Source organism: Solanum verrucosum, unplaced genomic scaffold (assembly GCF_900185275.1).
Source record: "Solanum verrucosum unplaced genomic scaffold, falcon-dt-bn FXZP01000203.1, whole genome shotgun sequence".
In the NCBI taxonomy this organism is placed as follows: Eukaryota; Viridiplantae; Streptophyta; class Magnoliopsida; order Solanales; family Solanaceae; genus Solanum; species Solanum verrucosum.
In genome coordinates this window covers 234,092-259,845 of record NW_026020815.1, presented here as the reverse complement: position 1 = coordinate 259,845, position 25,754 = coordinate 234,092, and the positions used below count along the sequence as shown (strand labels likewise).

Sequence of the window (25,754 nt, the reverse complement as noted above, 5' to 3'; positions counted from 1 at the left end):
CCTCTAATTTATGCGCTCTTGTGTGACTTATCCTATCATTTTTAATGATTTGCACCTTAATCTTTTTAGTTCTTTGTAAAAGCATAAAAACTTTCTTTTTTCAGTTATTTACCAGAATAAAATAATATGTATCTTTGTACAACTTTTTTTAATGAGGCTAAAAAATTAAATAGTTATCTGTGTATATTTCTGGAAAAGATTAAACAAATGTATTTGACACTTTAAATTGACCCAAAATTTTTTTTTACTGAAATTCTTGCTTTTAAATTAGGCAAGAATGTGGCTTTCAATCTTATTAAAATCTATCTATTCAATTTGTTTGTCTCATTTAAAAAAGAAAAAAATTAAAAAGAATAATTATTTATATATATATATATATATATAATTTCTTAATTCCAATTTTTTTCACGTATTTAAAAATACAAAATCAAATAATATTTTAGTACATTCAACATATCTTTCATTTAAAATTAGAAAATTCAAAAATCATATTTACTTAAATTTTATATCAAATTAAATTCACAAATAAATTGAAACGATAGGTACCACAACATGTCTATTTTCCTATTAGGAAAAGTGAAAAACATAAACGTGTTCATTGTATCACAACAGTTGAAGATTGTACAACAATAAATTGAATTCAAGAAATTAATACTGAAAAAAAAGAAGTTAGCAATCAATTCAACATGGACCATAGTCATTCAATTTGACGTTTATCACACAAAAGATTGTTTTTTTATTGGTTACATAAAAGTCATTTAATTTTAGGGGTTATCACACAAATTATTTTTCTATTTTTATACTAAATAAATGTCAACATGGACCAACATGGACCATAGTAATTCAATTTGTGTTTATCATAAAAAACTTTTTTTTAAAAAAACTCCGTCATAATACACAGTCGCTATAATCTCTGTCACAGGCTCTGTCCTACGGATGAGCATTTTATGCGCACGGGTAAACCCTCCACAGTGTAATAGCTTACAAATCACATAATTAAGGGATGTAAACCGCACTAGTGCGACATGCTCAACTCGGAAGACATTGAGGGGGGATCTATCTCGAGTCATTCGTGTGGATGACCACCTCTAAACCAACAAGGCCATCCCGAATGAGTCAAGAGACCTTTTTTGACTACATATAAAAGTCATTTAATTTTAAGGTTATTAGACAAAGATTATTTTTCTATTTTATACTCCCCATTTTTATTTACATGTCGTCCTTACTAAAAATAAATGTTCGATACTCCCCCGTCCACTTTTAATTGTCATGGATTTCTTTTTTAGAGTCAAACGATAAGAATTTTGACTAACATTTTACGATGTATTTTTTCATCATATTAATATGTAAAAAATTGTAATTTGTAGTACTTTTTTTATAGTTTTTGAATATCTAAATTTTCTGTTTAAAATATCGAATAATGTAATCTAATTTAACTTTAAAAATTAGTTAAATTGACTTTTGAAAAGCGCAACATGACAAATATAAGTAAACGGAGGAGAGTACTTGTCATTTCACAAAACCATTACATAAATAGCACTATTCTTCCTATTTTACCCTTGAGTGTTATTAACTTTGAAAGTATGAATTTGACCAACATAGAAAAAACCAAATGATTAATTAATGTTCACTTGTTAATTTAATTAATCAAAATAAATTAATTTATGTTTATTTATTGAAAATTTGACTACAACTCTACAAGAGAACACTAAATAAGGGTAGAATGGTAAACCAACCTAATTTCTTAAGGAATGTAAAATCTAAAATGGTGACATATAAATAGGAACTGAGGGAGTACCGGATAAAAGTCATTTAACTTTATGTTTACCGCGTAAAAGTCATTTTTATCTAAATTATATATGTCGCATGAAAATATTTAATTTTGTCTAAGTTTACTAAAATGTATATTTCTCTTGATGTTTTTATATTTTGTACCAAAAATATGATATGACACTCTAAAATAGCTAATTAGCTCAATAAAACAATATTAAATGTAATGAATTAATTCAGAGACCTTCTTCAAAATCATGTTTGCCATTGGTTTCTTTGATTCTGTAAGAAAAAATCTTTTGTTAATTACAAACGTATATATGAAATTTACTTTTTTTTTTTAAAAGTACGCATATTAGTAAGGTCAAAATAGTTAAATTACTTTTTAAAAACTAATTAACGATAATAAGTTAAAATTATTACAAAGAATCAAAACAAAGCTAGTATATGTATATCATAAACCACAAGAAACATAAGTATTATTAAGCAAAATATTAAGGCAGATTTTTGGATTTTCTCAATGTAATTAACTTATTCTGAAGTGTCATGTCATATAAATGGTGTTAAATACAATTTTTTTTGGTGATACTTTTTTTTGTTAAGTTAGGCAAAATTAAATGACTCTATGTGATAAAAAATTTAAAAGTTTATTTTGATGTGATAAATTTAAAATTAGATGTCATTTATGTATTATAAAATAGAAAAATATTTTTGCGTGATAACCCTTAAATTTAAATGACTTATGCATAACAAAAAAGTAAAATAAAAACTTTTATATCATAAAAGCGGAATGACCTGAAAGATCTTCGTACTTGACTTTGTTGCTCATCCAATCAATAGGCGTATAATATAACTAACTAGACGTGAAAATTCCACATTATTTTTTAATGACACGTCATAACTATTACAAAAATATGATGACATGCACATAAAAAAAATTAATATTAAAAAATAATAATATACAAAGGAAAAATATGCCATTTGCTCTTTCTCTCTCTCTCTCTCATTGTTCACTCCTTTCCTCCAAATAGCATGTTCCATCAGGTTTTATCAATTTATACTATACAATTGATTTGCATCAATAAATACAAGTCAAGTATTAACAAATATAATTTGTGTTAATGAACACAATTATATCAAATTGTATCAATAAATGTCAAGTGTATTTGTTCCTTGGATATTAATTTTGTAGCAAGTGTATCAAGTATCAACGAATACAACTTATATCAACGAATACCACTTATATCAACAAATATAATTGTATTAAAACATAATTATATCTAGTGTATTCACTTTGTATCCATGTATTTGAGTATATGCAACTAGCTATAAATTTGCATCAATATATTCAACTGTATTTTATCTTTGTTATACATTTGTATCATATGTTGTATACTCTTTTAAAATATGATTTATACAATATTATATTCCTCCCTCATCCAGACATTGATATTGGGAGTCTGAGTATTAAATCAAAGAGGAGTAGAGGAAGAAAAGATCTATCTACCGTTTCTCACCTAATTTGTATCGCTTATATCTCATCTAGACCCTTACTTCCTTTGTTGTTGATTGTGTTTCTATACAAGAGAGAGCTAAAAAGGGAGGGGACGAAAAAAAGGGGTGACGAAGGAGATATGTGTGGGGGGGGGGGGAGCCATTGATTGAGAAAGAAGAGAAATTTGTTATAAAATCCTAAGTATAACTAAGAATCATAATTCTTTTAAACTATAATTATGTATATTAAATATATAACACATATTTGCCATAATTAACTTTTTAGTTTCCTATTATCCGTAATAATAAATTTTATACCCTACAAATATTATGATATATTTAACATTATAAATTTAAGACTTTAATCTCTTTTTTAAACTATATCATATAAATTAAATTAAATAGAGTAAACCCAAATACACTCAAAATGAGTTTACATAGAATCTTTTTTTTATTGGTTCCTCTTGAATCAATTCCTATTTCAATCCGTATTGAACCTATCGATATATTAATAATCAAGTCTGCAATCAATAGGTGGAGAGCATTAACCAATATCGTATAATAATACATATATATCCAATTCAATCTTGTCTATTCAAACCACATCAAAAACATGTGATACAAATATGTAGAGGATAATATTTTGTACAAGCTCTGCATAGCTAATTAGAATCTATGGGTAAAACAAATACTCCTACTGTTTCAAATTAGTTGTACACTTTATTTTTTACATATTTCTTGAGAAAACATAAATAAGAAAGATTATTTTACTAATCGACCACTTAAGAAATATTTTGAGTTTGCTTTTTGCACATATTTATTTCATTTAGGACTACTATTGTTATTTTCCTTGAATTATATATTTATTAAACACAAAAAAAATTATTCTCTCCTAATTGGCATGTCATGTCACACTAAATTTTATTTTTTTAGTTAATAAAATTACTTAACTCTTCAAACTATTTAACTCAATCCAAATAATATTGACATCTAAGAATAAATAATTCAGAAAGTATTGATTAGATTAAACTTTACAGATGAAATTATAAAACAAAGATAATTTAAAAAGATTTAAATATAATATGTAAAAGTAAAAAAATTGTAAAGATTCATCAAACTCATCCAATCCATGTAATATTGTCATCTAAGAACAAAAATAATTCAAAAAGTAATGATTAAATTAAAATTTACACGAAATTGTAAAATAAAGATAATAAAAAAAGATTTAAAATATAAGAATATTATAATAACGTAAAGATTAAAATTTATATTGACTATTCCTAAAGTCATATAAATATTTTAACCTAAATATCTATCTTAGTTGGGGATCATATTCTTTTTTTTTCACCTTTTTCCTATTTATCGTACATTAAAAAAATCCACTATCATAATTCATATCTTCTCAATTTTTACTTATGAGTTGATTCATCATAAAATTAAAAATAATATTCACTTTTTTGAAATATTCTCTTACTTTAGATGAAAATCGTGTTTGATCATTAAAAATTAAATTCAACTTAAAGTTATATTTTAAATTTGAAAAAAAACAGCTTAGAATAGAATATCATAATGAAATGCACCTAACTTGTTTTCAACTTACTTTTCAGTTTTGAATTTGTATATAAGTGCATTCAAATATGAAAATTTTCTAAATATTCATTGAAAAATATATAACCAAAACAGAGGTAAGATAGTAATCCAAAAAATTAATAGGGGATTTGATCATCTTATTATTTTAAATAATTTAAAACTATTTTCCTCATTTTAATGATTGAAGTTATTTTTCACCAGAAAAAAAATGAAGATCACATTGTTTGACACTTTGACTAGAGGTGTCGGTTGCTCTCATAATCTTATCACTAAACTGTAAATAATCAATTAATGTATTTTTTTTCACCTTAGTCGATGACTTAATTAAATTAAATTATTATGATTGGTATAAACACGAGTGTTAAGTAAACTTTTACGTAGTAAACACATTATATCGACTGAATCGAGTTATAATATGAGTTTGATGAGTTAAATAAATTAATTTTTAAACATCAGAGTTTAATTTAATATGGTATATATACCAATTAATAGAAAAGGATGTTTTCGTTTTGGTGATATTTAGTATATTTTGAGAAAAATAGTTCTAATAACTGAGTGATATTATAGTCTTTAAAAAACATTGGTGTTGTTTTGAGAATTAACTCCAATGTTTTTTTTGGAATTTTACAAATTTATTTACAATTCAAAAATAAATAATTATAAGGATAAATATTTTAACATGATTCTATCTTAATTATTTAAATTAATAAATAATTTGAAATAACTATTTTTTTTAGTAAAATAAACAGAATCATAATTATTTAAATTAATAAATAATTTGAAATAACTATTTTTTTTAGTAAAATAAACAATTAATATGAGACGGGAGCTACTAAGTACATCCGAACATTTAATTCTCACCAACTTCTTGTCCCAACCTTTATGATATGTTGTAATCACGTTTTAAATAGTTATACATCATAGCTTTCACATGCACACATAATTGAATTATTACTCTATATAAAGAATAGAAATTTAGCCAATTTATCACCATCTATTTTTCATTTTTTTGCTATATCGAAGAAAAAAAATGGGTCTGAAAGGCAAGTTGATTGGTTCGATAGAGGTTAAGTGTGGAGGACACTTGATTCATGATATTTTGCACGTCAATCCTCGAAATGTACCCAACATAACCAAGATTAATCATTTTGAGATGGATCATGAAGGTGAAAGCATAAAGATTGGCTCGATAGTTAGTTGGACATATAATGACGGTAACATACTATGATTCCCTTGCATCAATATAATTTCTATAATTAGGTATATTTGGCATATATGAATTCATTTACCAAGAAAATGTATTTCAAAAACAAATTATTTGATGTTATTTGGTAGTAACAATAAAATATATTTTTTGTAAAATATTTTTACACCAAAAGGGAAAAAACCTTCATTCACTTATGAGCAAAAAATATTTTCTTGCAGGTATTTAAGCTTTCTTGAATATTGATATCTTTTTATGAGGAAATGACTTTGATATTTTATTTTGTTTAATGTTTATAGACGGATCTGAAAAGGATAAAATTGTTAAGGAAGTGATTGAGGCAATTGATCCTGAGGAGAAATCGATCACTTGGAAGGTAATTGGAGGAGATCTGCTAGAGTTGTATGATTCTCTTACTATTATCACAGCATGTGAACATGAGTGGACTACATGTTCATTTATATATGAGAAAAAAACTGAAGACACCCCAGAACCTCTTGTTCCATTTGGTTTCCTCCTTAATTTGATCAAGGAAATGGAGGGTCATCTTCTCAAATAATACAAGATCAATCTGGTATCTGATAGTTCTTATCGTTACGTATTTGTGTATGTCTACGTGTACACGCGTGTGAATTTATGAATATCTATATATATATATGTGTGTTTGTGTTACAAATATATACTATATTTTGTAATATTGGCTAATTCTAGCTAGCGTGTCAAAATTAGTAATGTTGTGTTAAAAATAAAGAATATATCGGATGTATTGTACGATATATTATGTATCTTTTCGAGTATGAAATGAACTATAATAGCATATGCAAATTGTATTTGTAAATGTGCTATCTAATTCCTTTCCGGCATATATTTATATATTTATTTATTTTTCGTTTCTCTAGTTCTAAGATGGGAATTAACACTCACAAAAAGTTTAGGCTTAAGTCATCTCCGGCCACCTAAAGTTGTCCGCATAATTTACTTAGACACTTCAACTTATCCCTGTGCCAATTGAACACCTTATTTGTTCAAAAGTCATTCCTATTAGATACAAAATGCTGACATGGCAAAAAACGTGTGCTTCACTTTCTTTGAGCGCGTTAAGTTATCAAAAAATAATATTTTTTCTTTTTTTTCCCCTTAACTTATGCAACTGAATTAATAAAAAAGAAAAAAATTAATTAACAAAAAAAAAGGAGCAGTCATCTTCTTCCCCATCCCTGCATCTATTATTCCACCATTTTCATCATTTTTCTTACACACATGCGCACACCCCACCCCCTACACCTCTCTCTTTCTCTCACCCTCTGCCATTCTTCTTCTTATTTTCCTTTTTTATGTTAATTTACGTCTCAAAATTTCGATGAAGCTCAATTTATTACATGAAAAAATATGAATTGATTTTTTTGGGAAAAAGCTTGTTATTTTTTTTTCAATTCTAATAAATAGTTACTAATTGATAGAAGATGAAGGCAATGAGTAAAAGATATTCATGCTATCGAAATGAAAGAGAATGAGTATTTAGCTTGAATGGATAGAAATAGTGTATTTTGTACTGCCGACGCCAACGAAAGAGAAGAAAGAGTTAGAGCGATGGTTTGCTGGAGTCGTCGGTGCCGACACCAGCTCCGGTGGAAGGGGAAACTAGAATTGGGTCTATCGAAGAAGAAGAAGGGAAAGGGGGGGGGGGGGTGTTAATTAAAAAAACTTTTTTAATTTTTTAAAATACTTTTTGGATTATTTAAATAGAGCTTTTAAAAAAATTTGAATACAATACCACGTGCCATCATTTTATTGGTAAATCGATTTTGTATTAACGTTTGAGATACACGCATTTTTATTTTTCAACTGTTTGTCAGTTTATGTCAAATAGGTAAAAATTTCTTAAGGTTAGAGTGTTCAATAGGTACAAGCCTTAGTTGAGGTGTCTAAATGAATTATGTGGATAATTTTAAGGGGTCGCAGATGATTTAAGCCAAAAGTTTATTATGCAAAATTGATCAATAGTCGCCCAAATTTATTTAGGATGTGTTTGATAAGAAAAATATTTTCTTAGAAAATAAGTAATTTTTTATTTTTTTTAAATATTTGATAATAAATAAATAAAATTATAACTTTAATATAATTCAGGAAAACATTATGATGGCGGGATAGGAGTGGGAAGATGGGGTGGTGGGGGTAGTCAAGGAGTGGAGTAGCAAAGGGGTAGGGGTTGGGGCGTTGTTTGGGAAATGGGAGGAGATATTAAGCTTTGATATATTATTAATGGAACTTGTATTTTTGTCTACGTATTAGGGGTGTCATTTTTCTAATTTTTTAAATCTTATTATTGTTGATTATTGGTGTGGTTGTGAGAATTGTACAACTAGAGAGTTTATTTTCGTTGAGAGTAAAATACTTAGTGTTCAGTTGAGATACTAAAGTTAATTTCTTAGATTGTAGAATTATAATATGAAATCGCTTATTATAGTTAGTAAAATATAATAAGACCCAAGATCACTTCCCTTATTTAGCATCATTGAAAATTAAGGGTGCGTTTGGTATGAAGGAAAACATTTTTCGGAAAATGTTTTCCAATTTTCTCATGTTTGGTTGGGTTAAATGTTTTGGAAAATGTTTTCCAAATCAACTCATTTTCCTCAAATTTAAGGAAAATGACTTCCCTTCAAAACTTAAGGAAAACATTTTCCAAAACTCTCTTCTAACTTCAAACTACAATTACTTTTTTGTTGAAAAAATCAATTTATTTTATCCCTACCCTCAAACCAGCCCCCAACCAACCCCCCCCCCCCCAAAAAAAAAAAATTGAGTTTGTTTTTAAAAAATATTTTCAACTTCAAAATTTTATTTTTTTACCCCTACACTCGATCCCCCCCCTCACGCACCACCTACCCAGCCCCCCACCCACCCCACCCCTACCACCCCGCCTCCCCTGAAAAAAAAAATTTCAACTTCAAAATTTCATTTTTTCACCCTACCCTTGACCCCCCCCCCCCACCTCCTACCCAGCCCCCCTACCAGCCCCCCACCCCCCACTCCCAAAAAAAATTTAAGTTTGTTTTTAAAAATATTTTCAATTTCAAAATTTCATTTTTTCACCCCTACCCTCGACCCCCCACCCACCCACCCCCTACCAGCCCCCCCCCCCCCCCCCCCCCAAAAAAAAAAAAATTAAGTTTGTTTTTAAAAAATATTTTCAATTTCAAAATTTCATTTTCACCCCTACCCTTGACCCCCACCCACCCACCCCCCTACGAGCCCCCCTCCACCACCACCACCCCAAAAATAATTTTAAGTTTGTTTTTCAAAAATATTTTCAATTTCAAAATTTCATTTTTTTCACCCCTACCCAGCCCCCCATGCCACTTACCCCCTACTAGCACCCCCGCACCCCCCCCCCCCCCACCACCCCCAAAAAAAAAAATTAAGTTTGTTTTTAAAAAATATTTTCAACTTCAAAATTTTATTTTTTCACCTCAACCCTTGACCCCCTCACCCACCCCCTACCAGCCCCCATCCCCCCAAAAAAAATTTAAGTTTATTTTTAAAAAATATTTTCAACTTCAAAATTTCAATTTTTCACCCCTACCGTCAACCCACCCCTACCACCCCACCCCCAAAAAAATTTAATTTTGTTTTTAAAAAATATTTTCAATTTCAAAAATTATTTTCTACCCTAGTAAAAATAAAAGATATTTCTCAAAAAAAAAAAATCATTCATAAATCAAACACTAAAAATCTTTTCCGGAAAATATTTTCTACTGACCAACCAAACATGAGAAAATAAGTCAAAAATCAACTTGTTTTCTAGGAAAACATTTTCCATGGAAAACATTTTCCTTCATACCAAACACACCCTAAATCATAAAGATAGATATAAATGATGTGTGCGGGAATGAGAGACCAATGGCCACAAGGGCTACATTGACACACATTAAAATAATTTGTTAACATATTTATGATAATCATCATCAATGTCATGTACATATCAAATTTTACGTATCTAAAATTTTTTGTATCAAAGTGGTGCATATCAATTATGGACAACTTCACAAGAAAATGATATTGGTAAGGTGTCATATGGATTGGTTGGACTGAATTTAGACAGGTCAAAATGAATTGAATTTATTAATGGGACGATTATTAACCCGTCTATGTGACTAGACAAAATGCAGGTCATAACTCAACTCATTCAATTTTTATTAAGTTTTAATTGTTTTATTTGTTCAGTTATAACATTTTAGTACCGATTTTTCTCTCTCTATATTACGGCTACATATGACATATTAACTAAAAAAAATATTTTTTATAAATATATAGACAAAAAAATTTATGAGTCAGTCTGGGCTACATATTAAATCATTTTTTAATGAATTGAACTGGGTTGAAATGAGTTAACAAATGGGCCAGTTATTCTTGGATGGATTGGGCTTGATTTTGTGTTTGTCTTCTTAACTTTTTTTTTTTTTTTGGTTAATTGACAAATAATGCATTCTTTTGTTATAATACATATTAAGATCTAAATGTGAAATGTCAGTATACATATATAACAATAACTCACTATAGAAAACATGGAATTTTTAGACAAACACTACCGCAAATCACCATAACGAGGTTAAATTGTATTACAGATAATTGTGTTTATGTTTTTTTTTCCTCACAACGATGTTTGATCTTAGTATTGAGACCCACTAAATTCAAATTTCCTTTATAGGATCATTCTGTTAGCGGACACATTAATGTTACCTTTCACATGTAGAATAGTTAAATTGGTATTTTAAACAAGAAAAGAGAAATCGAAAATTATATTTACCCGCTTTCAAAAGAAACCTTTATTCTTGCAAAAAATATTTAGAATTTTGATCTATTATGAAACATCGGAATAGAATTCTATAAATGCAACATCAACTTTTACATAATAAATATGCTTCATCTTTATAATTCATCCGTTTAAGCCTAACACTTCTTGGTCAAATTTTTCAACCATACAAAATTTCAAATTCATAATGTTGAAAAATATGCTTCCTGATAAGAAAGCTCCCTAGAGAAGAACAAATTCCTAAATGAAAGAACATAAACATTAAAATCAATGGTCATGGAATTTAGAATTCTGAGTGAGTCCCAGGGCAGGGTATACCAAAAATATTTTGAAGTGTTAAGTAAAGGCGAGTTCCATAGGGCATAAGCCCTTGACATAAAAATGTATGCTTCGAGCGTTAATTTTGATTGTTATTGTTTCAAAAGTATTTTTTGCTATAAATCATATTTTTTATTATTGATATAATGATAATGTCATTTTGTGTATTATGAGTATCTTCTTTAATGTACTTTTTCAACCTATGTATAAATACTACTTGCATTTAGTTATACACTCTATTTAGTATTAAGGTATGTATAATTTATAGATAGAAATTCATGATATTAGTAATGCAACGATCTTTAAAGCATGCATTAGAATGGTTATAAAGACACAAGTTTCCCTCAAAACCTTTTACATACTTTCCACCATATTTGCGGAGGTATTTTTGTAAATAAAAAAAATTAGAATGATTGAACACATTATTTTAATAGAGATAAGCATTAAAAACACCCCTCAACTTTGTGCGAATTATTTGTATCATCCCTGAACAATTGATAGCTTAAAAACACCCCTATACTTGGCGAGCTAAGCTTAACTACACTCTCCCATTTCTTACACAATAATGTGTCATTCACGCGCTACACGTGAAAAACTTAAACTAATGTAGCTTATATATATAATTCTGGTATTTCTTTAATTAAAAAAATTAACATAAAATAAATTTTAAAAAGAGGGTTTTGTCTCTCTTCCCAACCAAAAATTTTCAACCTATCTCCCCTCTCTTCCTACCAAAAGCTTTCTCCAATCTCACAACATAACCCTTTGATTTCCATGGAAATCAAAGGGTTTTAAGCTTAAAACATTGATTAAAGTATTGGTAAAGGATCTGCTTTTCTTTATTTTGTTAGGGTTTTGTTCGCGTTAGTCTTAAGGATTAAATTTCAATTTGAAATTTTCTAGGGCTTCATTTGCTGCCATATTTTGCTCATCTGTAATCTTGTTTTGAGGTCAGTTTTAATGGAGGAGAAGTTAAATAGGAAGAAAAAGGGTATTATAGTAGCTGCTGGTAATTAAAAATTGAATGAAAAAATAAATAAATAAAAAGTCTGATGTGGCGTTTTTGTAACTTTTCACCCGTTTAAAGAGAGTGTAATCACTTGTTGTATCATGCCAATTATTTTGAAATTCATCAAGGTGGAATCATAAAAATTGATTCGATAGTAAGCTGGAAATATTACGCTGGTAACACAACTTTCTTCACTCTCTCTCATATTGTATGTATGTATGAAAATACGTGCGAATTTTTTTACTTATATGTGTGTTTGGTCTTTTTCAAAAGTAATAAAATAGTTTTTTTAAGAAAAAGTTTTTTGACGGTGTTTGATTACCACAAAATATTTTGTATCAGAAAAAAGAAGGGAAAAATGATAAATATGCCCCCGAACTATTATAAATGGTATGCAGATACCCTTCGTTATACATTTGGGACATTGATGCCCCTGCCATCCAAAAACTAGATCATAAATACCCGTTATACTAACAGAAATGCACGTGTCATAATCTTATCCACCGACCCGACATTTATTAAATATCGGATCGAGGGATCAGATAAGATTGTGACACGTGTCCCTATTTAGTCTTCCGTTAGAGTGAATGACATATATGCTCTAGTTTTTGGACGGCATGGGCACCAATGTCCCAAAAGTATGACGGAAGGTATCTGCATACCATATACGATAGTTCGGTGGTTATTTATCATTTTCCCAAAAAAGAAAAATAACTCCTTCCACATGCATGTGGGGCATGAATTATTTTTTAACAAGTTATTAATTATTTGGTAATAAAAAATGAACATCAGATAATTTTTGGAGAAAATTAGGAAAAACAAAATAGACACGATGAAGGTATAATTATTTTCTGGAATGCTTTATTTTTTATTGGGAAAAAGGACAAATATACCCCCAAATTAACGTAAATAGTATGCAGATACCCTCCGTCATACTTTTGGGACATTGGTACCCCTACTGTTCAAAAACTAGAACATATATACTCTTCACTCTAACGGAAGACTAAATATGGACACGTGGCACAATCTTATCCGTCGATCTGATATTTAATAAATGTTGGGTCGATGGATAAGATTATGACACGTGTATGTCCGTGAGTATAAAGGGTATTTATGTTCTAGTTTTTGGACGGCAGGGGCATCAATATCCCAAAAGTATGACACAATATATCTGCATACCATTTACGATAGTTCAAGGGTATATTTTTCCCTTTTCCCCATTTTTTTTATTAATGAGGAATTGGACAGGTGAATTAAGAGCTAACAACTCTTCTATTTTCTTATTCTAATGATTATAGATGGAAAATTGAAGATTCTTAAGGAAGTTATTGAAGCGGTCGATACTAAGAAAAAATCAATTAAAGTGATTGAAGGAGATCTGTTGGAGTTATACAACTCCTTTACTATCATCTCATCTTTTGAACCTCAGTGGACTATACCCTATAAAAATATGTGTGTTTGTGCGTGTGATGAAAAATTACAATATTGACTAGTTCTAGCTAGCATATGAAATCATTCAATAAATAATATTGTGTTTGAAAAACACGTTACATAAGTTACTCGATAGCTATGACCTATCTTTCTATGGATGTATTTCTAATGGTTGCTATATGTAGTTAAGATATAATGAATGTTGCCAAGTTACTGGTTATTTTCCTTCCTTATCAATTTTATAATGTTTTTTTACTCGGTGTTTTGTGTTCATATTAAAGTTTTTGATAAAATTTGGATCGGACTGTTTGAGAGAGACACTCTCAACTTTAGAGTTCTGTATAAATAATATTGGAAAAACTACATAATTATACACTTCACTACCATATTTACTATTATTACATTTTCTTTCAAAATATTACGTATGTTACTACTAATTAAGAGTTTTTCACCATATATTGAGGAAGATACACTTAGATATATGTATTTTTTCTACCAGATAATTAAAATAGGGAGAGAGGCGAGTGAGATGATGTATCCAAGATACATGTGAATCACACTAGATACATTATCTGTATGTATGTGGCGTGGATCACATGTATATGAGTTACCATATACATGCGAGAGTGGCAAGCGAAATGGAAAAGAGGCGACCGAGATTTGTTATGTATCCTAGATACATGCGAATCTACTTGACTACAATGTATCTAGAACAAATTCGACCCGATGTATACTGAAATACATGTATATCTGAATGTAATTGAATGTATCCGGACGCACAAAAATATGATAAAATACGAAATATTGCAAATTAGAGTATATCTAAATAATTAGATCATAAACTAGTGGAATTTATGTAAGTTTCCCAATAGTATTTACTTGAGGTATTTCCTATAATATATGTCCACTTTTTAAGACAAATAATATTTAGAACTTAGATAATACTTAAATAAAGAAATATTATTCACCTTGATATACTTTTCTTATACTTAGCAGCTTTATAAACATAATTTAGTAAGCTTAATTTAGTGCATTATATTGTTTTAAAATTTTGAGTTGCTTTTTCTATTTTGTTTTTGTTTTTTTTTCATTACCACACTATGATTTATTTACAAAAAATAGTAACGTCATGTACCTAGAAATCCTATTACCGCAAGTGTGTGGTGAGAAAATCGAACCAATATTATAATTGATGTAGAAATACAAAAAATTATATAGAGTTTGTAAATTAGTTGAATAATGTATTTTCTATAGAAATAAAAAAATCACGTGTTTTTTAAAATTAACAGCTTTTTTGGATAATTATTGTTATTACGTATTATTTCATAATATATTATATTTATATAATATAATATTGAATTGTACTATATTGTTTGAATGAATCTATTGTTAGAATAGATGGTATAATTTTCCGATGTTACATCACAAATATGAGGGTCTGGCGGCTGGCGCCGACTGAAAATTGATTTCTCCATAAGATTAGAAAATTAAAGTCATTTTTCGATTAACTTAAGAAAATGGGTTCTCTTAAAAAATTAATATTCTAAATATTTGATTAACTAAATATTGAATTAAATAAAATCAATATATTTCTTGCATACCTTACACAACCTTAAATCAATACTCATAAGGAATCTCCATTAGTCCCCGCATTACCATTAGGGAAACAAAAAAAGAAAAAAAGAAGATGCAAAAAAGAATGAGAATACCATATTAATACATATTTATTGTAGTTATAATTGCATTCATAGATGGAGGCTCACATACATAATATATATCTTTCAAACAATATTATTTATTTCAGAGGATAGCTAGAACTAGCCAATATTTTCAAATATCAGCAACACACACACACTATATATATATATATATATATATTATTATTATTATTATTATTATTATTATTATTGTTGTTGTTGTTGTTGTTGTTGTTATTTTATTTCATGAGAAGGTGATCCTCTACATGTTTGGTCAGCTCTATGAAAGCACCTAAGAGAGCGAGGGGTTCTGGAGTATCTTCATTCTTCTTCTCGTAAATAAGTGTTGTTGTAGCCCATTCATGTTCATTGGATGTGATAATAGTGAAGGAATTATACAATTCTAACACATCTCCTCCGATCACTTTCCAGGTGATTGACTTGTCATGATGATCGATGGCTTCAATCACTTCCTTAAGCAACTTTTCTTTCCCATCTATAATCATTAAAATGAAATAAAATAAATGTTACCACAAACTCAAACGTTTAATTCCTTATAAATGATCTAAATATCCACAAAATAATACCATCATCTTATTTATTTTGTTTTCCCTCATTTTTCATTTTCCTAAGATCTATCTTAGGCTTGAGAAGCTTGGACTGATCATAGGGTTCTTTAATTTAATGGAAATTTTTAGTGCTAATAATTAGTAATATTTAAGTTTTAGTTAGAGCGAGTAAAATAAAGTAAAAAATTAAAATATTTTAATTAAAGAAATAACTTTCACCCACAAGTGAAATAAATTACTTTCTCAAATATGATACAAAACATTTTATTTGGAATATATTTATGGTAATTAATCAAACAACGTCCAATAACTTTTTCGCGAAAAATAATTTTCTTAAAAAATGATTTCCATTATACGAAATACATCTATATAGAAAATTGATGAAAGCAAATCATGCATAATGAGAGAGAGAGAGTGTGAGAGATTGAAAGCGTAAAAGTGTATGTTACCTTCAATATATTTCCAGCTAATAACCACACCAACTTTAAAGATTTCACCTTCGTGAATCTCAACATGGTTGACCAATGGACTTATGTTGCATATATGATAAGTGTTAGTATGATACATATCATGAATCGAGTGTCCTTCACACTTTACCTCTACTGAAGTAACCAACTTGCCCTTCAAACCCATATTTCTTTTTGGTAGGTATAGCAATTAGAGACGTGAAAAGAAAGTGGTGATAAAATATTTGGACCTTATAGTCTTTATATAGATTTAAATTAGTTGTTAAAAGCTACCTAGTTTGAAATTAATTAACCAATCCTTGCTTCTTAGATATGTGTAAATAAGAATAAATTTGAAAAATTAAAATAAAATATCTTATTCCCTTTTTTTACTTTTACTTGTCACGATTTGACTTGACACATTCATTAAAAAATAATTAATGATATATATATATATATATATATATATTACCAAACTATCTCCTATTAAATGATATCTTAGAAAATGATTTGGATAATAAATATTTAATGCTGAGAATAAACATAAAAAAATTATTGTCTTTACTTGAATATCAAAAGTGACAAATAAAAATGAAAATTTATTTTAAAAATAAATTACAAGTAAAAATGAACGGAGAGTACTAATTATATAATAACACCAAATTAATAAGGACGGGAAGGATATAAAATATAATTTTTCAATAATACACTACCAAACTTTGGAAAGAGTGAGATTTGATTGGATAGGTGGTGCAATAAATGCTTAACCTTTTTTTAGGCATTTTAGGAAATCCTATCATATAGATCCATATATGCTTAAATAAGAGTTAAGAGTGGCTGAGATTTAAGTTGGTGGCTTAAAATTAACTTTCATTAAATAAGGTTTTAATAAATACTCCCCCGTCCCCTGTCCCATACTAAAAATAATTGTCATATATCATTTGTGCATTTTATTAAATTAAGAAAGTATTAATTACGTTCTCTGTTCAATATAGTTGTCCATTATATAAATAAAGTGTCCAACAATATTTTTTCAATTTAGAAAATCAAGAGATAATTTACCTTTTATTTCTATTTAATCCTTAATATTAAATATTATTTATTATCTAACACATTTTTCAAATCATTAAATTTAATAAAGTCAAAGGATAGTATAGTAATATTACGGGATAAGGGTCTAAAAAATACCCCAACTTAATCGAATTTGCTATTGCGATACTAAATTTTCATGAAGACCTATTACCTCCCTAGACTATTTAATTTTCACCTCTACTTGTCCCATGAACAAACTTTCAAAATTACAAGGAAAAACTTATTAAATTTTAAGTTATTAAATAATTCAGAGCAGGAGCGGATCTAAAAGGTAGAAAAGACCTAAATAGGGACTGCTCAATAACTTTGTTGGCCTTAAATTTTCTTTAAAAATTGTAATAACTTTTTTCGATACATTGATAGTATAGTCAAATGTAATTTAATCACTCTTTAAATATTGATAATCTAAATTAAGATTTTATCCAACGTTAATTTTAAAAACTTTTTGGTAGGTTGATGCTACTGTAAACATTATTTTATAAAAACAATATAATCATTTAGAAAAGAATTAAGTCTTTCACTAATCAAATTCATCCTTTCGAGTTGTCATATTTAAATTCTATACTAATAATAATATACTTAAAAGACCAATATATACCTATGAAATAAATAAAATAATAAAAATGTGATTCAAGAAAGTTAATTTTTTTTTGAAACTCCAATATATTTATTACAATAATTTTAATGCATGATATAATTTTTGCAAATATATTTTTAGATATTATATTATAATCAAATTTTAAACTCTTAAGAGATATAAAAAAAAAAAGAGAAAAATAAAAATATAAGTATACACAGTGAGAAAAGATAAACAAGAAAAAAAAGGAGATTTTGGGCTCTCTCGGAGAAAACTTGAAAGGAAACAATATATAAAGAAAAGTATAGTTTTTTTATTTTATTTTTTACTCGATATTTTGTATTTATATTAAAGCTTTAATTAAATTTGAATCGTACATTTCCAAATTTTAGAGTTCCGTATAAATAATATTGGAAAAACTGAATAATTACATACACTTTACTACCATATTTACTATTGTTACATTTTCTTTCAAAATATTGCGTATGTTACCACTAATTAAGAGTTTTCAACCATATATTGAGGAAGATACACTTAGATACATGTATTTTTGCTACCAGATAACTAAAATAGGGAGAGAGGCGAGCGACGTGATGTATCCCAGATACATGTGAATCACACTTGATACATGTATTTGTATGTATGTGGCGTGATACACATGTATTTAAGTTACCAGATACATGCGAGAGTGGTGAGCGAGATTTGTTATGTATCCCAAATACATGCGAATCCACTTGACCAATGTATCTAGAAGAAATTTGACTTCATGTATCCTGAGATACATGTATATCTGGACATATCTGAATGTATTTGGATGCACAAAAATATAATAAAATACGTAATATTGCAAACTAAAATGTATCTAAATAATTAGATTCTAAACTAGTGAAATTTATGTACCTTTTCCAATAATATTTACTTTAGGTATTTCCTATACTATATGTCCACTGTTTTGATGCGTTAAGACAAATAATAATTAGAATTTAGATATACTTAAATAAATAAATATTATTCCCCTTGATATAGTTTTCTTATACTTAGCAGCTTTATATACATAAATTTAGTAAAAACTTAGTTACTGCATTATATTGTTTATTTACAAAAAATAGTAACGTCTAACATGTACCTAGCTAGAAATCATACCGTAAGTGTATGGTGAAAAAATCGAACCAATATTATAAATTGATATAGAAACACAAAAAATATATAGAGTTTTTAAATTAGTTGAATAATGTATTTTCTATAGAAATAAAAATAATCATGTGTTTTAGAAATTAACAGCTTGTTTGGATGGTTATTGTTACTGCATATTGTTTAATAATATATTATATTTATACTGAATTTTACTATATAATTTGAATAGATTGTATAATTTTTCGATTATATAGTAAAATATATATTTATCCTAAACATGATTTTGATTAAATATATATTTTAAAAAATCAATAATTTTTTTCCATACCTTATACAACCTAAATCAACACTCATAAGGAATCTCCGTTAGACCCTGTATTACCATTAATTACAGAAACAAAAAATAAAAGAGTCGGAAAAGAATGAGAATACCATACTAATAATTAATATTTATTAAGTTATGAATGCATTTATAGAAGTAGGCACACATACATAATATATACTCGTCAAACATAACATTATTTATTTTACAGGGTAGTTAAAACTAGCCAATACTATAAAATAGTCATCATACAAGCAGCAACATAATACATTTTTTATTTCAGAAGATGATCCTCTAAATGTTTGATCACATCTAGAAAAACACCCAAGAGAGCGAGGGGCTCTGCAGTATCTTCATTTTTCTTCTCATAGACAAGTGTTGATGTAGTCCATTCATGTTCATTGGATGTGATAATAGTGAATGAATTGTACAACTCTAACACATCTCCTCCAATTACTTTCCAAGTTATCGACTTGTCATGATGATCTATGGCTTCAATCACTTCCTTAAGAATTTTTTCTTTCCCATCTATAATCATTAATACAATAGATGATATTACTCATTTAAATGTTTAATTCCTCATAAGAGATCTAAATATTCACAAAATAATATGAAATATATACCTATATAAATAATTGATACAAGCAAATCATAGTGAGAGATAGAGAGAAAGTGAAAAAATGTGTTACCTTCGATATATTTCCAGCTAACAACCTCACCAACTTTTAGAATTTTACCTTCATGAATTTCAAAATGATTAATCAATGGACTTATGTTGCGTATATGATGAGTATTGGTGTGAAACATATCATGAACCGAGTGTCCTCCACATTTCACCTCCTGTGAAGCAATTAACTTTCCCTTCAAACCCATATTTCTTCTACTGTATAGCAATAAGATGTGAAAAGAAAGTGGTGAGGAAATGTTCAGACCTTAAAGTCTTTATATAGATATTAATTAGACTTGGAAACTAGTTAATTGGTATAAATACTATACACCACATATATGTATCAAATATTATTAGTGGGAATCGAAAATTAATGTTAATTCATGTTGTGTAAAATTAGATTTTAGTTAGTTATAAATTTGAATTTCAGAATTTTACGTAGCGATGCTAATTAAACAATTTGATGAAAATGCTTTTATAACTATTCATTTTTTAAGATTGAAGTTTACAATTTACAAATAGTTGGTTCTTAATTGAAGGATCAGAAAATTAAAAATATTATTTTTTATTATTTTTATTAAATTACACTAAATATATAATTATTGTGTTGTTATTAATTGGAAAAACTACATAAAATAGACCTAGTTGTGAAATTATTTAGGAAAAATTATGTGGTTAAGCAAACTTATACTACTTAATTCGTCACCATAGCTACAATTTGCTATAATTACCACTCACGACTAACATTAATTGTTAATTACGTGGGATGGGTTCGAGTTTGTATAATTAGTCATGTTTGTATAATTCGCCACGTTTGTATAATTCGCTACTAACAATTCTTCGTTTGATTTGTATTTGTATATGACGGTGATTCCCTTTGGTTTTACAGTTTTATCACCATATACATTCAATCTTTTTGTACAACTTTTTTAAGTTTGTATAAACGTGTAGTGTCGGATTTTGTATAATATCATTTATTAATGTAATTTGTATGACTGTTTAAAGTTCAGATGTTTATGTTTGTATAAATTCGTTATATCGAGTTTTATCATATTTGTATAATTTCAAAATTTGTATTACTCAATTATATAAATACACGTGAATTGTATAAACGTATCTGCAAATTATACAAATGTAGTTGTGAATCATAATTAGCAAACTATAGCTATAAAACCTAATTAAGTTATTTTGAGTGGTTATATACGAAAATTCCCCTTTTAACCCAAATTGGACCTAATTAACCCAAACTATTTATCATTAATGGACCTGTCGCCCAAATTATTTACCCACTTACCCCACTTTCTACTTTAATATGATATAATATACACATATCAAATATCTTTGAAAATATATTATATTGCTTTATGTGATTGGTCCAAATTTAAACCCTTCTCAAATAAATAATAAAAATGATATTTCAAAAAATTATTTTTTCTATAAAAAACACTTATGATTCATATTTTGACCCAATACACTGAAAATAATATTGAAAAATAATTAATTTCATGATATCTTCCTATTGACCTATTTTAAATCAACCCCAATTTATTATAACGTAACCTAACTCATAAATGGAGATCCAACTAAAATCCACACTTACCCTGACTGATTGTCCATCTAAAAAAAAAAAATTATTTTCATTAATATAAAAAAAATTTCTCAACTATCCAAATGTCTTGTTCATTTTCTCTTTTATTCCTTTATTTAGTCTCTTATTCTTAATTAGGATATCTAGGACTCAAACTTGAAATGAACTCACATATTTATATTTTTTTAATTAGTACTCCCTCTGTCCCAATTTATGTGACACATTTCGGATATCGAGATTCAAACATGTCTATCTTTGACCGTAAATTTTTCCTATATCTTTTAAATATTTTGTATTATCAATTATTGAGACTTATAATACTTTTTGTGTAGTTTACAAATATATAAATTTCATTTTAAAAAATTTGAAAATTTCATGAGCAAATTCTCGGTCAAACTTAAACTGTTTGACTCTCGAAAAGCGAAATGTGTCACTTAAATTGGGACAGAGGGAGTATTAATTTCATGATGGGATGCGGGTAGGGATAAGAGAAATGATTATTTTAATTCTTTTATTTTTAATTTTGGTTGCACACAAAAGAAAAATATAATATTTGTACATATTTGCTCAATTAAGTCATCTTTTATTGAACTAATTATTTCTATATGAATGCATCATTATTTTCTCCTTTTTTTTCTCTCTTGTTTGTCATAATTTTTTTTTAAAAAAACTAAAATGGTGGACAAGATCAAAATAGAATTTTTTTTGGAAGAGATAGGAAGTGAAGGGCCGGGGAGGGAGGAGTGTAGAGAGTAGATGTCTAACCTTTTATAATTTTAAATTTTCTATGAAATTCAAAATTAAGTCAATATTACCCTCCATTCACCTATTAGGTATGATCTGTTAGACATAAGGGTGTTTTTGAGCCAAAAGGTGGACGTCAGGGGTATTTTAGGGCCGATAGGTGGATGAAAGGTAATTTTTGTACCAATTCAAATACTTGAAGGGCATTTTAGACCCTTCTCCGTAATAAATAAATAATAATGTCACATGCATAAATTTATTTCTCAATAAATACGCTGCCAAACTTTGAAAATTGAGATTTGATAGTTTGTGAAATAAATGCTTAACCTAGTTTAGGGTTAGGCATTTTAAGAAAATCATATCCTATGCTAACCATAGGTTTGGTAGGAGCCTTATTCTAGAAACGTGTCATTCAATCTTTGAAAATGCTGCTATGCCTCTTAATTTTAACACCACCTATCTTTATCTTTTTCCTAAAATTCCTAATGCAAATCATCTTAAGTACTTTAGGCCTATCGGTTTGTGCAACACTATCTATAAAATTATTACAAAAACTATTGCAAATCGTATGAAACCCATTTTAGAGGCTCTCATTGGCCCTTGCCAAAGAAGTTTCCTTAAAGGTAGGAGGCCGTTGGATAATGCTATTATCATTCGATCAGGAAGTAATTCAGTACCTTAAGAACTCCAAGAGGAAAGGGATAAGTTAGAATGATCTTTTATCCATGAAACCCTTAAGTTCTTCAAATTTCCTAATAACATTAGGTCTCTCATTATGAGTTGCATCTCTAGGGGTATCCGTCAAGGCGATCCGATGTCCCCTTATATTTTTATCCTTTGTATGTAAATGTTGTCTGTACACATTAACCACCAAGTCAACTTGGGTCTGGAAACCTATCAAAATGTTGTCTTTTTTATGCTGATGACCTTACTCTTATGTCTAGAGTTCAGCATAAAAGTGTTATCATTGGTCATACCCTTAAAAGATTTTGTTCTCTTTCTGGACAGTCCATTAATCACTCTAAATCGAAAATCAATTTTTCCAATACATGCCAAATTCTACTCTTAAAGCCATAGACAAATCTCAACGTGACTTCCTTTGGGGGTCGACTTCTATTAAGAAAAAACTCCACTACCTCAGTTGGGGCATTGTCACTAAACAAATGAAGTGATGCTTTTGATGGAACCTCCACCATGGGCTGAGGACTGCTTAAACAATGACTCTTTTGGAGGATATACTACTAGAAAAAAAATATACTCCCTCTGTCCCTAATTACTTGTCGTCCATTTTAACAAATCAAGAAATAAAAAATTATTTTTTACCTATTACACCCTCAATTAAATGACTAATTACTTTGAAAAATGCAGAACTTTTCATCCAATTCATAATTAATAAGGGTAAAATGATAAACTCGCTATGTCATTAATTGATTTCTTAATAAGTGTGTCAATTCAAAAGTGGACAAGTAATTAGGGACAGAGGGAGTATTGTGTATGACTAGCCACAACAAATTTTGTACTGTAATTATCTAGCAAAACTTGGTAACCTTAGTATTTTAAATTCCAGTCTAGCTGAGGATGAGGATGAACTACTGAATATGTCTCATCCATCTGCATCTCTAGAAGCCACTATTATGCATGATCATGTTGAAGCAGAGGGGGGAAATAACCCCTATGTAATGTTGATCTAGTTGTGTTATAAATAAAAAGCCCTTTTAACCCAAAAAATAAAAAAGATACCTAGAAAAAATGCTTATTAGACCACGTATAAAAAAAAAATTTTTTAGGAATAGCAAACATAAAAAATATATTGGCGTTCTATAGCTACAGTTTTGCTATTTGAGCTGATTTTAGGAATAACAAACATAATAAAGTAAATTTTAGGAATAGCAAACATAAAAAATATATGAATCATCTTATTGGTATAAATCACGACGATTTGTATAAATCGAGCGTCTGTGTCTATGAAAATTGTGTTTGTATATGTATATGTTCTTTGTGTTAGGCTACAGTGGCGACCGAGATTAAGAAAGAGATGAGAGACGTGAATTGTCTATGTATATCAGTTAGATAATTGTATATAAAAAACTTTGTCAAAATTAGTTTACCCATATTACAATGACCTTAAATCTCGAAAATCAATGAAAACTCACTCTAAATCGACCTTCAAATCAATTTTTTTTTTATTTCTATACTTTAGGGTTTAAAATCTCAACTAGAGGTATGCATCGGTCGGTTCAATTTTATGTATTATCTGTTCGATTTATCGGTTTTCGATTTTTAAATATATTAAACCAATAATCAAACTAATAAGATATTTTTATTGGTTTTCAATTTATCAGTTTTGGTCCTTAACGGTTCGATTTTCGATTTAGCCAATATGAAAATACTTATAAAACAAATATATGACTTCTCTAATAAATTTGACACGATAACACCATAATGTAACTTTATAAATGATCATAAAATAGAAACAATAGTAATTAACCTGAAAAGAACTTACATGTGTAACACAAAGAAAAATTAAGAGGATTATGATTCTTAGTTTAGATTTAGACACTGTGAACTCAAAGCCATTGTGAAGTGTGATTGAAGACTAAAGGACAAAGACAATAACTAGTAAGGTATTGAAATTAATATATAATATTTATGCACAAGTAAAAGTGATAAATTATTAGTCTTAATGGATTATCGATTTACCTAATAACCTAATATTAAAAATCAAATCCGAACAGATAACCCAATAATTTTCTTTTATAAATCCATTAAACGATGTTAACCCAATAAATCAATAACAGTGTTTTTGGTTCGATTTATCGGTCGGTTCGATTTTTGCAAACCCCTAATCTCAACTTAATGGATAGAAACATGAAATATGAAAGGGATAGTCTTGGGGAAAGAGTAAAATAGGGTTAAAAATACGTACCCAATGATTATGAAAGAAAAACGCATCAAAAATCACATCAAATGGATTTTTCTATCTCCCTAAATGTTAAAAGTACAAAATGAGTTCGAATATATATTTAACTCAGCAATTTCGTCACTAAAACCCAATTTTCGTCACTAAAATTCTATTTGTTTTGTCACTAAAAGTATGCACCAGCAACCTTGAAAACATCTTTTTGACCCTTAAAACTCATTCAGAATCCTATAAACACGAACCAATAGTGCAAATGCATCATAAAACATGTGTTGGAACCAATGAAATTGTCGGATTTCAAAAAAAATATGGTTATGACCGAAATATCCCTTGAAACCCATTTAGGCCAAAAGTTCAACATTTTAC

The 25,754-nt window shown here is 28.3% G+C and overlaps 4 protein-coding genes across 4 annotated transcripts in view; 2 read left to right on the top strand and 2 right to left on the bottom strand.

The window, feature by feature from the left end:
* The window catches only part of LOC125813446 (kirola-like), a 436,501-nt gene that overhangs the window by 180,645 nt on the left and 230,102 nt on the right, over positions 1-25,754 (top strand). The gene's annotated exons all lie outside the window — the stretch shown is intronic.
* On the top strand, positions 5,885-6,721 carry LOC125813459 (kirola-like). Its single transcript, XM_049492966.1, has 2 exons — positions 5,885-6,068; positions 6,358-6,721. The coding sequence occupies exons 1-2, from the start codon at positions 5,885-5,887 to the stop codon at positions 6,615-6,617; spliced, it is 444 nt and encodes a 147-aa protein (XP_049348923.1). The 3' UTR covers positions 6,618-6,721.
* Positions 15,569-16,531, bottom strand: LOC125813467 (kirola-like). The gene is made up of 2 exons (XM_049492973.1): positions 16,348-16,531; positions 15,569-15,825 (listed from the first exon to the last, which is right to left on the bottom strand). Exons 1-2 carry the CDS (start codon positions 16,529-16,531, stop codon positions 15,569-15,571), a joined length of 441 nt encoding a protein of 146 aa, XP_049348930.1.
* On the bottom strand, positions 19,636-20,342 carry LOC125813474 (kirola-like). Its single transcript, XM_049492977.1, has 2 exons — positions 20,159-20,342; positions 19,636-19,997 (listed from the first exon to the last, which is right to left on the bottom strand). The coding sequence occupies exons 1-2, from the start codon at positions 20,340-20,342 to the stop codon at positions 19,744-19,746; spliced, it is 438 nt and encodes a 145-aa protein (XP_049348934.1). The 3' UTR covers positions 19,636-19,743.

What these genes read in the sequence shown, in the direction of transcription:
- LOC125813474 (XM_049492977.1), bottom strand. Translation starts at nt 20,342, where the DNA reads ATGGGTTTGAAGGGAAAGTTAATTGCTTCACAGGAGGTGAAATGTGGA. An exon ending in TAGCTGGAAATATATCGAAG is followed by an intron (nt 19,998 to 20,158) that starts GTAACACATTTT and finishes TAATGATTATAG; the next exon opens with ATGGGAAAGAAAAAATTCTT.
- LOC125813467 (XM_049492973.1), bottom strand. Translation starts at nt 16,531, where the DNA reads ATGGGTTTGAAGGGCAAGTTGGTTACTTCAGTAGAGGTAAAGTGTGAA. An exon ending in TAGCTGGAAATATATTGAAG is followed by an intron (nt 15,826 to 16,347) that starts GTAACATACACT and finishes TAATGATTATAG; the next exon opens with ATGGGAAAGAAAAGTTGCTT.
- LOC125813459 (XM_049492966.1), top strand. Translation starts at nt 5,885, where the DNA reads ATGGGTCTGAAAGGCAAGTTGATTGGTTCGATAGAGGTTAAGTGTGGA. An exon ending in TAGTTGGACATATAATGACG is followed by an intron (nt 6,069 to 6,357) that starts GTAACATACTAT and finishes TAATGTTTATAG; the next exon opens with ACGGATCTGAAAAGGATAAA.